At 37.2% G+C, this 16,948-nt stretch overlaps 1 protein-coding gene across 7 annotated transcripts in view; it reads left to right on the top strand.

Moving 5' to 3' along the window:
• The window catches only part of CSNK1G1 (casein kinase 1 gamma 1), a 193,129-nt gene that overhangs the window by 74,852 nt on the left and 101,329 nt on the right, over positions 1–16,948 (top strand). For 6 of the 7 annotated variants that reach the window (XR_014258984.1, XM_082447392.1, XM_082447388.1 and 3 more), the window contains one exon: positions 9,085–9,484. The exons of the other annotated variant lie outside the window; for it this stretch is intronic. Coding sequence is in view for 5 of the 6 variants with exons in the window: in XM_082447392.1 (XP_082303518.1) it covers positions 9,304–9,484 (181 nt within the window). In the remaining variant the exon portion in view is untranslated. The remainder of the gene's footprint in view (positions 1–9,084; positions 9,485–16,948) is intronic. 7 annotated transcript variants of the gene reach the window in all.

The following is a 16,948-nucleotide window of genomic DNA, read 5'->3' as shown; positions in this document are numbered from 1 at the left end:
CAGAAATATCTTAAACAACATGCTACTGAACAATCAGTGGGTCAAAGAAGAAATCAAAAGAGAAATCAGCATAGTATTAGAAGTCCTAGCCAGAGCAATTAGGCAAGAAAAAGAAATAAAAGGCTTCCTTTTTTTTTTTTTTTTTTTTTGGCCACACTGAGTGGCTTGCAGGATCTCAGTTCCCTGACCAGGGATTGAACCCAGGCCACAGCAGCGAAAGCCCAGAATCCTAACCACTAGGCCACCAGGGAACTCCCAAAGGCTTCCAAATTGGAAACTGTTGGAACTAATTGACAAATTCAGTAAAGTTGCAGGATGCAAAATCAATATGCAAAAATCTGTTGGGTTTCTATACACTAATAATGAACTATCTGAGGAATTTTTAAAATCCCATTTACAATTGCATCAAAAAGAATAAAATACCTAGGAATAAATTTAATCAATGAAGTGAAAGATCTGTACACTGAAAACTATAAGACATTCATGAAAGAAATTGAGGGAGAGACAAATAAATGGAAAGATATTCTGTACTCATGAATTGGAAGAATTAATATTGTTAAATTGTTCATACTACCTAAAATAATTTACAGATTCAGTGCAATCCTTACCAAATTCCAAGAGCATTTTTCACAGAAAGAGAAAAATCGATCCCCAAATTTGTATGGAACACAAAATACCCCAAAGAGCCAAAGCAGTCTTGAGAAAAAACAACAAAACTGTAGGTATCACATTTTCTGACTTCAAATTATGATACAAAGTTATAGTTATCAAAACAGTATGGTGGTATTGGTATAAAAACAGACACATAGATCAAAGGCACAGGATAGAGATCCCAGAAGTAAACCCATGCATATATGGTCAACTTCCAACAAGGGAGCTGAGAATATACAGTGGAGAAAGGATAGTCTTTTCAGTAAATGGTAGTGGGAAAACTGGACCTCTGTCTTATATCATATACAGAAAACAATTCAAAATGGATTACAGAATTGAATGTAAGACCTGAAACCATAAAACTCCTAGAAGGAAACATAGGGCATAAGCACCTTAACATTGGTCTTGGAATGATTTTGGTTTTTTTGTTTGTTTGTTTGTTTTTTTAACATCTTTATTGGAGTACAATTGCTTTACAATGGTGTGTTAGTTTCTGCTTTATAACAAAGTGAATCAGTTATACATATACATATGTCCCCATATCTCTTCCCTCTTGCATCTCCCTCCCTCCCACCCTCCCTATCCCACCCCTCTACGTGGTCACAAAGCACCGAACTGATTTCCCTGTGCTATGTGGCTGCTTCCCACTAGCTATCTATTTTACATTTGGTAGTGTATATGTGTCCATGCCACTCTCTCACTTTGTCCCACCTTACCCTTCCCCCTCCCCGTATCCTCAAGTCCATTCTCTAGTAGGTCTGCATCTTTATTCCCATCTTGCCCCTAGGTTCTTCATGACCATTTTTTTTTTTTAGATTCCATATATATGTGTTAGCATACGGTATTTGTTTTTCTCTTTCTGACTTACTTCACTCTGAATGACAGTCTCTAGGTCCATCCACCTCACTACAAATAACTCAGTTTCATTCCTTTTTATGGCTGAGTAATATTCCATTGTATATATGTGCCACATCTTCTTTATCCATTCATCTGTTGATGGACACTTAAGTTGCTTCCATGTCCTTGGCAGTGATTTTGGATTTGACACCTAAAGCAAATGCAACAAAAGCAAAAATAAACAAGTGGGATTATGTTAAACTAAAAAGCTTCTGCACAGCAAAGAGAACCATCAATAAAATGAAGAGTCAACCTACAGAATGGGAGAAACTATTTGCAAATCATATATCTGGTAAGGGATTAATGTCTAAAATATATTAAAAATCTCATACAACTCAGCAGGGAAAAAAATCAGTCTTTAAAATGGGCAGAGTAACTGAATAGACATTTTTTCAAAGGAGACATACAGTGGCCAACAGGTACATGAAAAGGTGCTCAATATCAGTAATCATCAGGGAAATGCAAGTCAAAACCACAATGTGATATCACCTCACACCTGTTATAATGACTGTCATCAGAAACACAAGAGATAAGTGTTGGCAAGGATGTGGAGAAAAGGGAACCCTTGTGTGCTGTTGGTGGGAATGTAAATTGGTGTAGCCACTATGGAAAACAGTATGGAGGTTCCACTGCTGGGTATATATCCAAAGGAAAGGAAATCATTTTCTTGAAGAGATACCTGCACCCCCATGTTCTTGGCAGCATAATTTACAATAGCCAAGACATGGAAACAACCTAAGTGCCTGTCAACAGATAAATGAATAACCACCCCCCCAAGACAGACATACAGAATAATATTATTCAGCCATAAAAATGAAGGAAATCCTGCCATTTGCAATAATGTGGATGCACCTTGAGGGTACTTATTATGCTTAGTGAAATAAGTCAAACAGATAAATACAAATACTGTATGATCTCACTTATCTGTGGAGTCTGTAAAGATCAAATTCATAGAAAAGGAGAACAGATTGGTGTAGCCAGAGGTGGGAGTTGGGGGATTGGGAAGGGGGGTGCAACATGGGTGAAGGTGATTAAAAGGTACAAACTTCCAGTTATAAGATAAATAATTTCTGGGGGTGAGTACAGCATTGGATCTATAGTTAACAATACTGTGTTGTATATTTCAAAGTTGCTAAGAGAGTAGATCCTAAAAGTTCTGATTTAAAAGGAAAAAATTGAATCTCTCTCGTGATGGATGTTAACTTATTCTGATAATCGTTTCGTAATAAATACCTGTATCCAATCATCACGTTGTATACCTTAAACATACAATATTACATGTCAGTAGTATAGCAATAAAATTGGAAAACATAATTATCAGATGGGAATAGATTGAGCAGTGAGGGTTGGAATAGTAAGAATGGGAGAAATTAAGAATTGGAATTTGTGGAAAAAGGAAAGATTAATAACACCAGAATCGAGACACTTCTTTGGGAAAGACCTCCAGTGTTCTTTTTACTTGCTGCAAGTAATAAATCCTTCCTTCTCCCGAAAACACACACACACACACACACACACACACACACACACACAAAACCCCAAACCAGAATCTGTAAACATTTTTCTTCCCTTTAGTAATAGCACTCCCATAATATATTTTGGCTAAGATAAATAGATTCTGATCATTTGTTAGGTTAATTAAAGTGAGGTTCTTATTGTGTCCATTTTTAAAAAAAGTTAAAATGAGTATGAGCATTTTGTGTGTACTTAAATTGTATTATACTTTTAAAAATTGTCCTGTAATTTTTGATAGTTCTTTTTAGCACACATGCAAGCACATTCAGATGTGCAGATATCATTTTTGCTGAATGTTTACTGAATACTTTCTTTGGATGTGATACTACCCTTGAAATTATCCTATGTTCAAATTAGGCTTTGATCTCATTCTTTGAGGAGCTTACAGTGGGAATTTCAGCTATTGTTGCAGACACTGTTTGTTGGCAACTCAACATAAGGGGAATTTTGCTGGGGGCTCTACAAAGAATTTTCTTCTTTACCAAAAAAGAGATGCATGATGAGAAGGTCTTGCTCTTGCCCTTTCATTTCTGTTTTCCACTGGTATGGGAAGTGATACCTAAAGCTGAAACTTGTGACCAGGAGGCTGCAAGCATTAGGACCAAGGCCAGCATGTAGTAATGAAGGGATAGTAGAAGAGAGAGTCTGGTCACTTTGGAGATTCTTTTTTAAACATACCCTTACCATATGATCCAGCAGTCCTACATCCATAAAGAATTTCATCATAAGTTATATCAGAAGAGAGAGATTTATAAGCTTGACAATCTCTTGTCATGACTATCAACAAAGGCTGAGTGTGTTTTGACTTTAAAATTTAAATATTTATGTTCCTCGTTTTGGACAATGCCAGTATATGAGAATCTGAAATAAAAACTGTAAATCACTGATTTATTTTCACTTAGCAGACAGATTCACAGCTGTAATTCTTTAATCTTTTTTGGCTACATTGGGTCTTCGTTGCTGTGCGCAGGCTTTCTCTAGTTGCGGTGAGTGGAGGCTACTCTTCATTGCAGTGCACGGGCTTCTCATTGCAGTGGCTTCTCTTGTTGCGGAGCACGGGCTCTAGGTGCGCGGGCTTCGGTAGTTGTGGCTCGCTGGCTCTAGACCGCAGGGTCAGTAGTTGTGGCGCACGGGCTTAGTTGCTCCGTGGCATGTGGGATCCTCCTGGACCAGGGCTTGAACCCACATCCCCTGCATTGGCAGGCAGATTCTTAACCTCTGTGCCAGCAGGGAAGTCTTAAATATTTTTTTGATGATTTTATAATATGACAATTTTTTTTAGTCTTCACGCAACTTCTCAAAATACTTTTACGTAAAACAACAAATTCACTTTAGTAATTTCATTTATAATGGAAAACCACGCCTCTCTCTCCCACAAAGCAGCCATTGCTGCCTTACAGAGAGTGACTTTGGGCCAGAGGAACTCTTGGTTTTGACCTAATTTTTTTATGTGTTGGCTCAGGGTGGTAGATATTGGAAACATAAATTTCTCCCATTTTAGGGTGTTCCCTGGTGGTCTACTGGTTAGGATTTGGCACTCTCACTGCCGTGGCCCAGGTTCTAATCCCTGGTCAGGGAACTGAGATCCTGCAAGCCACGTGGCGTGGCAAAAATGAAAAAAAAAATATATAAAATAAATTTCTCCTGTTTCTATGTGATGGAATGCTATGAGATATCTTCTAGGACGGTCTAGGAAGGAAAACTTTTCATTGACCACTGCTAAAGATAGCCATATTCTTCAACTCTAACAGTAAACCAGGCAGATTTGGCATCAGTTCCCCATCTACAATTTGATGAATTGGATTTTTTGATTTTACTATTAGCAGTAATTCTTTAATCTGCTAGAGAGCTCTTAAAATTTCCCAATTAGGAAAGCCATATGTATAAATCTGTTTTTATTCACTAAGTGGAGCCTGATTGATAGACTGATGGCTTCTGGGGAGGGTAAAACTGGTTCCTAAAACTTTTGATTGCAAAGAATATGTGGAGTGCCATACTTTATTTATTTATTTATTTATTTATTCAAATCTGCAAAGTACAAGCATATTTCTTTCTTTCTTTCTTTCTTTTTATTTATGGCTGTGTTGGGTCTTCGCCTCTGTGCGAGGGCTTTCTCTATTTGCAGCAAGTGGGGGCCACTCTTCATCGCGGTGCACGGGCCTCTCATTATCGCGGCCTCTCTTGTCGTGGAGCACAGGCTCCAGACGCGCAGGCTCAGCAACTGTGGCTCACGGGCCTAGTTGCTCCGCGGCATGTGGGATCTTCCCAGACCAGGGCTCGAACCCGTGTCCCCTGCATTAGCAGGCAGACTCTCAACCACTGCGCCACCAGGGAAGCCCTATTTATTTTTAATATTTATTTATTTTGACTGCCCCGGGTCTTAGTTGCAGCATGCGGGATCTTTTAGTTGCGGCATGCGGGCTGTTAGTTGTGGCTTGCGGGCTTCTTAGTTGTGGCATGTGGGATCTTCGTTGCGGCATGTGGGATCTTTAGTTGTGGCATGCAGACTTCTTAGTTGCGGCCTATGGACTCTTAGTTGCAGCATGCAGGATCTTCAGTTGTGGCATGCAGACTTCTTAGTTGCAGCATGGAGCTCTTAGTTGTGGCATGCATGCCAGATCTAGTTCTCCGACCAAGGATCGAACCCGGGCCTCCTGCATTAGGAGCGTAGAGTCTTACCCACTGGACCACCAGGGAAGTCCCTGTCATATTTTTAAAATACCTTTTCTCTAATTCAGGCATGCCTAAAGTGGTAGAAACTACTAGAATTAGGCTTTTTAAGAAACTTGCTGGTATGACTCTAAAAATTCAAATACATATGCATTGTAACATTAACATGTTTAATGAGATCCAAGTGATTGCTGAATAGTTTATTCACCAGAAAAACAAACATCTACTTATTGCATTTATATAATTTCTCTCCTTTCTCCTTCTACTTTTAAAAAAAAAAGAGGAGAAATAATATAAACATTTAGTTTATCTTTTACTGCTGTCCTTAGAAGCCATTTTTTAAAAATAAGGTTAAAGTATAACATAATGCTTACCTTGGGTATTCCATTTGACCTGATTCTTGAGCTAACTTTTTCATATGTTATTTGCTAGTAACTGTAAATAAACCATTTAATATCCTTGTGAAATGGAAATTCTAACTAGCCTATGTCTTAACACTAATGAATTTAAATGAAATAATACCAGCTTCTTGCTTGATGAATTCTAGGAGTTCTTAGGGTTAATTAGGGTTCTCCTTACTTTTACATATTATTTTGTATAAATATTAGGTTATGTTGCTAGGAATCTGTCTTCTATTATTCAAGATCATAATTATTACTCAGTATTTATTAAGTACCAATTATATGCAAGAAACTAAAAGAGATGTGACAGGATCCCTAACTTCAAGGGCTTATAATCAAATTGAATATTAGAATACATATCAATATAATCTGATATATGGTAGGTAGCAAATGGTGGTATAGACAGTGGTGCTCCAAGCATTAATGATGAATTGGTTATAAAAGGTTTCACAAAGGATGTAAGATATGAGTCAGGCCTTAAATAAGACAGAAGACTTAAGAGACCATTCTAGGTATAAGAGCTAAGGGCGGATGTTCCTTTGCTTTATGTAGTAGCTTTAATACATGAATTTGAATAGGGAGTTGATATTGAAGGGACTCAAGTGACAAGCTAAAGAGTTTGTAATTGGGAAGTAGGAAATAGTTTTGAGCAGCGAGTGGTGATAAAGAAATAGGATTTTTAAAAACTTAATCATTCAATTTGATTTCTCTAATGAGAGGTGCCACATAAAGTAGTATTGAATATTTTTCATCTTTCATAGTTACAGGTTAAATCGTGCTAATGTCTCATGAATAGATTCCAACATTGATAAGTGTGTTTGCCATGTTTGTGGGAAGTAAAATGATTGTTCTAATCTACAAGCAGATGTTTAAAAAAAAAAGAAACACCCTTTTCCCAGCTGAATACGGTTGTTGGCTTTCTGCAGTTTTCTAACCTGGCAAGTACTACTGTATGTTTTTTGAATACATACCTGCAAGTATACATGGATATGAGGGCTGTGAGTGATTACTGAACCTAATGTTACATGAGTCTAAGTGCAATGGAGAAAGCTAATGACAAACATTATAAAAATAACATCCATTTGTTAGGAAAGAAGTGAACACAATGAAAAATGTGAAGAGCAATAGACAAGGTAGTACAGTTTTTCAAATCTTATAAATGAGACTATTATACTAGTGATAACTGATGAAACTTTAGGAGTTAGTTCAGTGCTCAAAATTGTCTGGATAGGCTAAGACACCCTTTACCTGTTCTCAAAAATATGTGTGATATAAAGGAAGAAAGTATAGCCTGACAGTTTATCATCTATAGACACATGACCACCTGTTAAGATGGACTATCTAAATAAAATATCTTAAATTTTATTTCTCTCTCTCTCTCTCTTTTTTTTTTGGAGTGGGTGGGGGGGGCGCACTGCGTGTATTGCGGGATCTTAGTTCCCTGACCAGGGATTGAACCCGCACCCTTGGCAGTGAAAGCATGGAGTCCCAACCACTGGACAGCCAGGGAATTCCCTATTTCTCTTTCTTTACTCATATTGTTTGAGGGACTTTGTGTAGACAACAAAGGTAATTGAAGGATATTAGATGAAATTATAATAAGAGAAAGAGTGAGGAGAAATATAAATTCATAATGTTGTTCTTGTAGGAAATCCAGTAATTACTGACGTATTCTTACCACCCTGATTTTTTACTTTAACAGAGTAAATTTTGAATTTACTCTGCATTTGAATTTACTCTACATTTTGAATGTAGATGTATTATTTCCTGAATTCAGGGAAATGTATTTTAATGATGATTAGATTTACGGAAGCCTAAAGTCATTATGCAGTTTTAATAATGCAAAGAAAGCAGACAGAAAAGATGAAAGTAAACAGTTAACTACTATAATGAAGTAAACAGAGTATGTTCTTGGATTATGTGCCCATTTGTACATTCAGCTCACACGTATGTGCCTGTTCCTGTACTAGGGAATTAAAGGTGTCCGTAAGAAGCTTACAGTCTAGACATATTTGCTTTCTTGTATACATGCAATAATAACCAAGCAGTTCTAATTCTCTTCTTCCTTAAAATTTTAAGGGAAATCTTCAGTGAAAGTGAAACAAAAGTATGTGTTTAGTCTGTGATTGGTGGTAACAGAATATTTTTTTGTTAAGGATACTCACCTAGATTATCAAAAATAGCATCAAAATTATCTCATTGCAGACTTTGTCTTGGGCTTAGTTCTAAATTGAGAAACTGGAGAATTCTGGTAGGGATGAGTTTTGTTTAAGATTTTTTGTTCTTCAGATTTATTCTCACTTTGGGGTTGTGCAAAGGACCTGCTTCAGGCACTCTGTCATTGTGTACTCAGCCCACAATGAAAACTAGACCAAAAGTTGAGCTTTCCAAACCTTTAGTCTAGGACTACTTTGTACCACTAGGGTTTTGGAAAGGCCTTCATAGAAGTAGTCTGTGTCAATCCGTAACTTGCTTTGGATTTCGTGATTGCTGTCAGTGCTTGATAAATGGTGGGGATGGAGGAGGAGGACAGTGAGTAGTGAGTAGCTTATTTCTGATAGGTTCTGTCCAAGTTAAGGGGAAGAGCTTTTAATTGCCCTCAGTTTATTTAACTTGGCTGAACCCCACCATATCTTTGTTAGCCAGTGATGAAAAAGCCAACAAATAGCTTTCTTTTGAGTCATATGTACAACACTAGAAGAAAGCATTTTATGTTAAAGGGTTCTGTGTTCCGTTAGCTGCCCTGGTCTGTAGCCTACTGAGCCTATGTTACCAGATGAATTACTAGTCCAGATGGCTAAACTGTTGGAGGATGTAAAACCAAAATCCATTTCAGGAAGCTGTCCACTTTGCTCAGTTTGGATAGAGTCCATTCTAATTAGTGGTAACTCTCTTAATTTTGTTTTAAAATATAATTTTTAACTGTATGCTTTCTTGATTTTTTACCTAGGTTACACAATATCCTCCTATGCTTGAGACCTACAGACTACGTGTCCTACCAGAACTAATCAATGGTTTTTCATCTCCTGGAGATAAATTAGAAACATAAACATGGTGCCAAAAGAACTCCTTACCTTACTCTAACTCCAGTTTATTCGGACGTACTTTTGTATTGAAGAGAGGTATACAAATTAAGGAGACCTGTGCAGAGACTCTGTCGTGTAGGATCATGGACCATCCTAGTAGGGAAAAGGATGAAAGACAACGGACAACTAAACCCATGGCACAAAGGAGTGGACACTGTTCCCGACCATCTGGCTCCTCAACATCCTCTGGGGTTCTTATGGTGGGACCCAACTTCAGGGTTGGCAAGAAGATAGGGTGTGGGAACTTCGGAGAGCTCAGATTAGGTAAGAACTTGGTTATATTATTGGCTTAGACTAACAAGAACAACAGCAGCTATAATAAGCTTTGGTGGGTTTCAAGACCAGCAGTTTATAATTTTATGAGAAGTTCTTGTAATGAGGACCTATTGTTAAAAGAACTGAAGAATTTGTGAAGGAGACTATAGTCATTATCAGGTGTAATTGTTATCCAAGTTTCATCCCTCTTTGTGTGTGATAGGATTTTAGATTTTCCACCAGTTCTGAGATTTTGTGATGTAGGGAGATCTGCATACAGATATCAGTAAAACGAAGATTCTGATTTAGTTGGTTGGAGAGTAGAGCCCTGTATACTGTCTTTTTAACAAACTCCCAGTTGATTAAGATGCTGTTGGTCCTTGAACCACACTTTGAGAAGGGATTAAGGCCTTGTTTTAATTCAGAATCTACCCTTAGTAAGGGAAGAGTCAATACTTAGTAATACCCATACTTAGTCTGCAAGGAGATACATCAGTATTTAGAGAGGTTTTCCAGCTGATACCATGTTTGCATTCCTTCCTGGAAGTCCCAACATCAGGATTGAGCTAGAACTCCAGGGAGAAACTTTGCAATTTTTATTTCCCAACCAAGGAAAGGATTTTTTATTTCAAGTATTAGTTTATGAGTGAGATGATGAATAATGATAACATCAACCAGTTTGAAGATGTGAAATTGGGAAGAAGGTACATTGGGTATTTAGAAACTTTTTATGGCCCTCCCTAGGTGAATGGGGAAGAGAAAATGAAGGATCTTGTGAATATGTGAAGTTGGTCATCAACTTGCAGATTGTGACAAGGTCCTTTTTTAAGCTAAAGTGTTTTCTTGTTTTTCATAGCTGTTGAGACTGTAGTATTATGAAGACCCATTGTAAGAGGCTTTGCCCTTTGAGGAAGTGGGAGCGTGGGAGCATAAGATGATTATTTTTATTTTTTTATTTTTTTATTTTTTTATTGATTGATTGATTGATGGATTGATTGCTATGTTGGGTCTTCGTTTCTGTGCTAGGGCTCTCTCTAGTTGCAGCAAGCGGAGGCCACTCTTCATCGCGGTGCGCGGACCTCTCACTATCGCGGCCTCTCCTGCCGCGGAGCACAGGCTCCAGACGCGCAGGCTCAGCAATTGTGGCTCACGGGCCCAGCCGCTCCGCGGCATGTGGGATCCTCCCAGACCAGGGCGCGAACCCGTGTCCCCTGCGCTAGCAGGCAGATTCCCAACCACTGCGCCACCAGGGAAGCCCAAGATGATTATTTTTGATTACCTCTGCTACTTCTGATGATTTTTCAAAAGGAGATTGAAAAAATCTTATCTCTCATCCCCCCCATAGAGAGATTCAGGGAAACATCACTGTACTAGCCAGAGATCACTGGGTGCAGAATTGAATCTAGGGATGCTGAGAATGAATTTATTTTTACCACTAGAAGGCTGGGAGCCTGGAATTTTAAGACCTGACTAGGATAATGAAAGGCTTTTATATTTAGTGATGTGTTCACGTTCTGGTTAGCAAAGCCAGCAGATGCTACTGAAAATAGGAGTAAGATGTGTAATTTCACACTGCTTGAGTTCCTACCAACTACTGAGTTGCTTTAGTAGCTAGTTTTGTGACTATACATTTATATAATGGATTGACTTTGCTCTAACATCACAGTAGTACTTGAATTAAATAGATTATGACATAAACATCCACAAAATTACTGAGAGGCAGTTTATAATGCATATAAATTCATGCTTTCTCAAAACATCATAAAATTGTTTAATTTCTATAAAGATGAAGAAAAACCCTGGTCAATGAAAACTGCAAATGTATTTTATTTAATTACTTAAGTCTAGATTTGTATTATATGATCATTACGTTTACACAGGAATGGAAAAATCTATTCAGGTAGAAGGATAGCTCATGTATATTTTCAGAGTGGTAAAGTGTTGTGTTTTATTTCCTGTAACGAATCTAGGGTGATTATGATGGGTCCCATTTTGACTTGCATTGTAGTCAGTAGAAAGAACTTTTCTCTCTTTTTAAGTGGTTTTATTCTTGTGTGCTAATGAGGTTTTCATTAGCCCTGGGACTGTTATTGTTAGGGCATTGTATCTAGGAGTACTTTTTATCAACAGAAACCAGAAAAGTAACTTTCAGAATCATTTGATGTCTCCTGACAATAGGGTGTGCTGTATACCCCATTCCATTGTCCTCTTGCTATGGTATTAGTAAGTAGAAGATTGTGCAGACAACAGAAGGTGAAAACTGGAAAATTCCAAACTCAAGGCAGGAGCAGATAGGCCTCCACCCAGGCTACCATTACAACGCTGTGCTTTCTTCTGTCCCTCAAATAGCCAAGTGCATTTGTGCCTCAGAGCTTTTGCACCTACAATTCCTTCTGCTTGAAGAATTCTTTCTTCAAAATTTTGCTTCGCTGGTTGCTTCTCATCTCTTGGGCCTCAACTTTCATGTTACTGTCTCAGAGAAACCTTCTGTGACTTCTTTCCCACCTCCATTTAAAATAGCACATTACTCCCCTAACCACATTCTGTCTCATCAAACTGCTTTGTTTTATTCATCTCATTGATCACTGTCTGACATTATTTTATATATTTGTTTACCTGTTAATTGTCTCTCCTTACGCCAATATAAGCCCTTGGAGGGCAGGGATTCTCTCTGTATTATTTGCTGATGTTATTTGTGGGATGGATGGATAGATAGCCAGATGAGTAGGAAGGGGGGAGAAAAAAAACACATGGGCTCCTTTGGGTTCCTGGTATGTGGGGGTCATGGTAGGTAGTGGCATTACTGCTTCGATAGACTTCTGAATTCCAGTCAGAGAGCCAAAAAAAAAAAAGGGATGATTAGTGTATTTTGGCTCTCTGTAAATCTGTTTCCACCTCATCATCCATTTAACAAACACTTCTTGAATATTTACTGTCTTGCTAGACTTGGGAAGGATACAAAGAATAACAAGATGTCCTTAAGAATCTCACAGTGTCAGGTGGTGGGGAGATAAATCAGGAGTATGGGGTTGACAGATACACACCACTATGTATAAAATAGATAACCAACAAGGACCTACTGTATAGCACAGGGAACTGTAGCCAGTATCTTGTAATAACCTATAAAGGAAAAGAATCTGAAAAATATATATGTGTATGTATAACTGAATCACTTCGCTGTATACCTGAAACAAACACAATATTATAAATCAACTACAATTTTAAAAAAAGAATCTCACAGTCTAATGACAGAAAAAGAAAAACAAATTACAACATAAAGTGATAAGTATTGTAATAGACTGTATAAAAACTACACTGGCAGAGAAGGTTAATGAAGGTTTCACAGAGGAGCATGGTTTGATTGAGAGTAGTACAGGACTTCACCGGTGAGCACAAGGAAGAAGGACTCTCCAACAGCCGGATGCACAAACACTAGGTGTTGTAAAATGGTTTAGCATATTGTCAGAGCAGCAACTAGTTATACACGGCTGGGTTATGGGGTGTGAAGTGAAAGAAGAGTAATAGATGAGGCTATTAGATACGTTGGGAGCAGATTGTGAAGTGTTTGCTTGGTATTAAAGCATTTGGACTTTATCCTGTAGGCAGTGGAGTAGAATCATCAAGGGTTTTACAACAGAAGAGTGACATTATCTGGTTGGTATTCTAGAAAGATAATTCCCAGTATAAGATTAGATCAGATAGTAAAGAGGTTGACATCGTGTGGATTTTTGTTCTAATTGTACTTGTCACATTGTGTCATGTTCCTCCATCTCTCTACCTCAAGATATGCTTGATGGTAGTAATTTGCTTTATTAATATTCTCATATTTATTTGTATTCTTAATTCCTTTTTACTGTGTATGGCATATAATGAAGTGGCCAGGCCTGCCTTATCTCTGAAAATGGCAGTGAGATGCAGAGGAAGGGATGAATTAGGGAGAAATTTCAGAAGTAGACTATAGGCAGGATTTGGTTACCAGTTATTTTGCCAGCTTGGGAAGACCAAGTGAATGAGGAAACCTTTAATAGAGCTAGGGAACACGGGACTAGAGTAGGCGATGGGGAAGGCAAGTAAGTTAGACTTTGAGAATATATTGACTTTGAGGATTGTGTACCACATATGCAGAAATGTGACTCTGAGACTTAGAAAAATTAGACTTCAGAGAGGGATTAAGAAATCATTACCATGTAGGTGTTAATGAGCATGCAACCATCGGTGATATGATGCTTGTGGAGCTCGTGTGAGTGAGGAGAGAAAGAGGGTGCATTTAAGGGATGCTGGGAGAGGAAGAGCCTCAGGACTAGAGAAGTCGAAAAGTCAAGACAAGAGTTTCTAGAGGGGTGGGGTGTTAAGCACAGCCTGTGCCCTAAGGCTAAACAGGAGAAGCTGATTATTATAGCCTTTGGTCTTTGACTTCTGTTTATATATTTCTGAGGTGATTCCTTTTTTCCTTCCTTTTCGTTCTTTGTTTTTTTTAATGAATACATGTATTTTGTAACCAGGGGAAAAATAGCAATAAACATATCCTTTAAAGGAATGTTTTTAAAAAGCAAACATGCTGTTGCCCAAAATTTTTAAAAAATTTTTCTTAAAAGTATCTCCAAAGATAATCACTAATTTTGTTTAATTAATTTAATTTTCCAGAATAAAAAATATGTATCAGGACATATTTTAGAAATGCAATCAAACTGTGCTGTAAACTTGCTTTTATCACTTAATACAGCATGAACTTCTATTGTTTCAGCTTAAATATAGATCATTTTTCATGTCAGTATTTAGAAATTTATTAGCTAGTCTTAATACACATATAAATTATTTCTGTTTTTTAATTATAAATAATACTATCTGAACATCCTTGTAGATACTTGTAATAAATACATCCTTGTAGTCCAAACTTGGTTGATTATTTTCTTAGGATAAATTCTGGAAGTGTACTTTCTGTGTCAAAGATACATACATATTTGTGATTTTGTTACACATTGTCAATTTGCCCTCCAGAAAGATGGTTTTCCTTTACTTTCTGTGTGAGCCTGTGTGTGTGTGTGTGTGTGTGTGTGTGTTTGTGTCTCTCCTTCGAAAACCTTGAACATTATTGAGAATCTTTTCATCTATGCTAGTCTGATAGGGGAAAATGGTATCTTGTTAAATGTGTATGTGTTCATGGGTGAAGTTAAACATCTTTACACATTTATTTATATTTCTTCTTTTAAGAGTTGCTTGTTTGTGGCCTTTGCATATTTTTCAATGGAAAGATTATTTCTGTGGAGTCTTATCTATGTATATTGCCTCAATAGAAAGGGGAATTTTGAAGATTTGAGAAAGGAAGATTGATGAAGGATGATCGTGGATAAAAGGTAGGAGGACACGATGGAGTGGAAACAGATCTGCAGGTTATTTTTTATTAATTGTGAAGCATGGGGAATATTTTGAGGCCTTTTTTTTTTTTTTTTTTAATTAAAGTTTTGAGTCTCCTGTTGAATCAGGCCTGGAAAGAATCATGTAAACATTAAGATAAAAATGATTCTATTCCTCCAGAATTTAGAAAATATGTATCCCTAGTCTACAAGTAGCAGCTTTTTTTTCCTTCTTAGTTGCAAGAATAAGTAGATAGGTGATTTCATATCCTAATAGGTATGTACCTATGTTTATGGGAGACCCTTTAGACTAAACAGTCTTGCATATAAATTTTATTAGTAATTTTTATACTGTCTTTGTGAAATAGTATCTTGTTAGAGAATGTTTTTACTTACAAATAAGAAAATGGAGGCACAAAGAATTGACCTTTTTGTTCTATTCCATCTTTGGTATCTGGTGAAATATGTAAAAGTACATTAGAACTGAAGGATGTTTCTGACAAAGGTAAATTGTCTAAGGGTATCAGCTTGTCCTGTGACACATTCCTCCCTTGCTTCTAAAATAAGACACTTATTTCTATGACTAAAGTAGAGTGTACATGACAACTTCTCTGCGTATTGTTCTTTCCATATCTGAATTACTTAACTATCACTAATGAACTTATATTGGAACTTGTAACTTCAGCTCTTACCAGCCAGTTCTGTTTTTGGCAGTTGTGATAATTAACAGTTTACAGTTGCATATTATATAAAGCAGTTGGTTTCATATTACATCCCACAAAGTCTTGGAGCCCTTGATTTCCTACTTCAAGAGAATGGGAAAGGAAAAGTGAGCAGGCAGGACTCTCTCTGTTACCTTTATATTGAGTTTTCAGTAAGATTTTGTTTAAAAGGTATGGGTCTATTGTGTTAAAATTTTTTGAAAAGCATTCATCTGAAAGAATATAGGCTTAAGATAAAATAAGATTTAAAAATGTTTCTTCTCTAGTTGAAAGTGAAAGCATTGTAAAATCAAATGTTTACTTTTTTATTAATAGTTTCGTAGGAAATCTTAGCATTTTGAAAAAATGAAACTCCATCTATATCAGCCAAAAATCAAGCCAGTCGGCAAAACAGAAAAACTGATACGCAGTTGGCCCTCCACATCCACAGGTTCTTCATCTCTGGGTTCAAGCAGCCAGGGGTGGAAAATACTCTGGGGAAAAATAGTCCCTTAAAGTTCCAAAAAGCAAAACTTAAATTTGCCCTGTTACAGGTGACTCTTCACATAGGGTTTACATTGTATTTACAATTATTTACCTAGCATTTACACTGTACTAGGTGTTATAAGTAATCTAGGGATCTAGATCTAGTATACAGAGGATGTTCCTAGGTTATATGCAAATAATACGCCATTTTGTAAAGGGACCTTGAGCGTCCGCAGCCACAGACTTCGGTGTCCATGGGGGTCCTGGAACCAGTCCTCCACAGAGAGTAAGGGGCTACTGTATTGTGCTTTTATAACGTTGTTAAAGTTTCCCTGTAAGTTTGCAAATGTTGGGGGTTTGTGGATGGAACAAACTGAAAACAAGTTTTAGAAGTTGTGTCATTACTTTCTGCCTCAAGTGGTTAAAAGTAAGAGCCCTGAGTCAGATTTCCTCTCCAAGTTTCATTTTTTTTCCTCCGTAAGAGGAGGGTAATAATAATATCTATCTTACAGATTTGTTGTAGAGATAAAATTTAGATAATGCGTATAATCACCTAAGACAGTGATTGACAGATAGTGAGCACTTGGTTTGTATACGTAATACAAAACATTGTTTAAATTTTTGTTTTATTTTTTCCCAACTTGTATGAAGGAAAATTTCAAAATTTTACAAAAAACTGAAAAGGATAGGATGGTGAGGACCCATAATAACACCGAGATTTACCAGTTGTTAATATTTTGTCCCATGTACTTTACCTCTTTGGAGATACGCATGTGTGTACATTTGTGTATGTGTTGTAGTAAGTTGTAAGACGGACAAAACATATTTTCCTCCCCCTCAGAAGGGGATACTTAGGTTCCTGCTTCATAGATATGTAACGAGTTATATCATTTGTTTTCTGCAGTATGTTGTGGAGGGATTCAATTTAAATT

Source organism: Balaenoptera physalus (genome assembly GCF_965194825.1).
Source record: "Balaenoptera physalus genome assembly, chromosome: 2".
Lineage (NCBI taxonomy): Eukaryota > Metazoa > Chordata > Mammalia > Artiodactyla > Balaenopteridae > Balaenoptera > Balaenoptera physalus.
The sequence above is the reverse complement of the archived record's forward strand: the minus strand, read 5'-3'. Positions and strand labels throughout refer to the sequence as shown.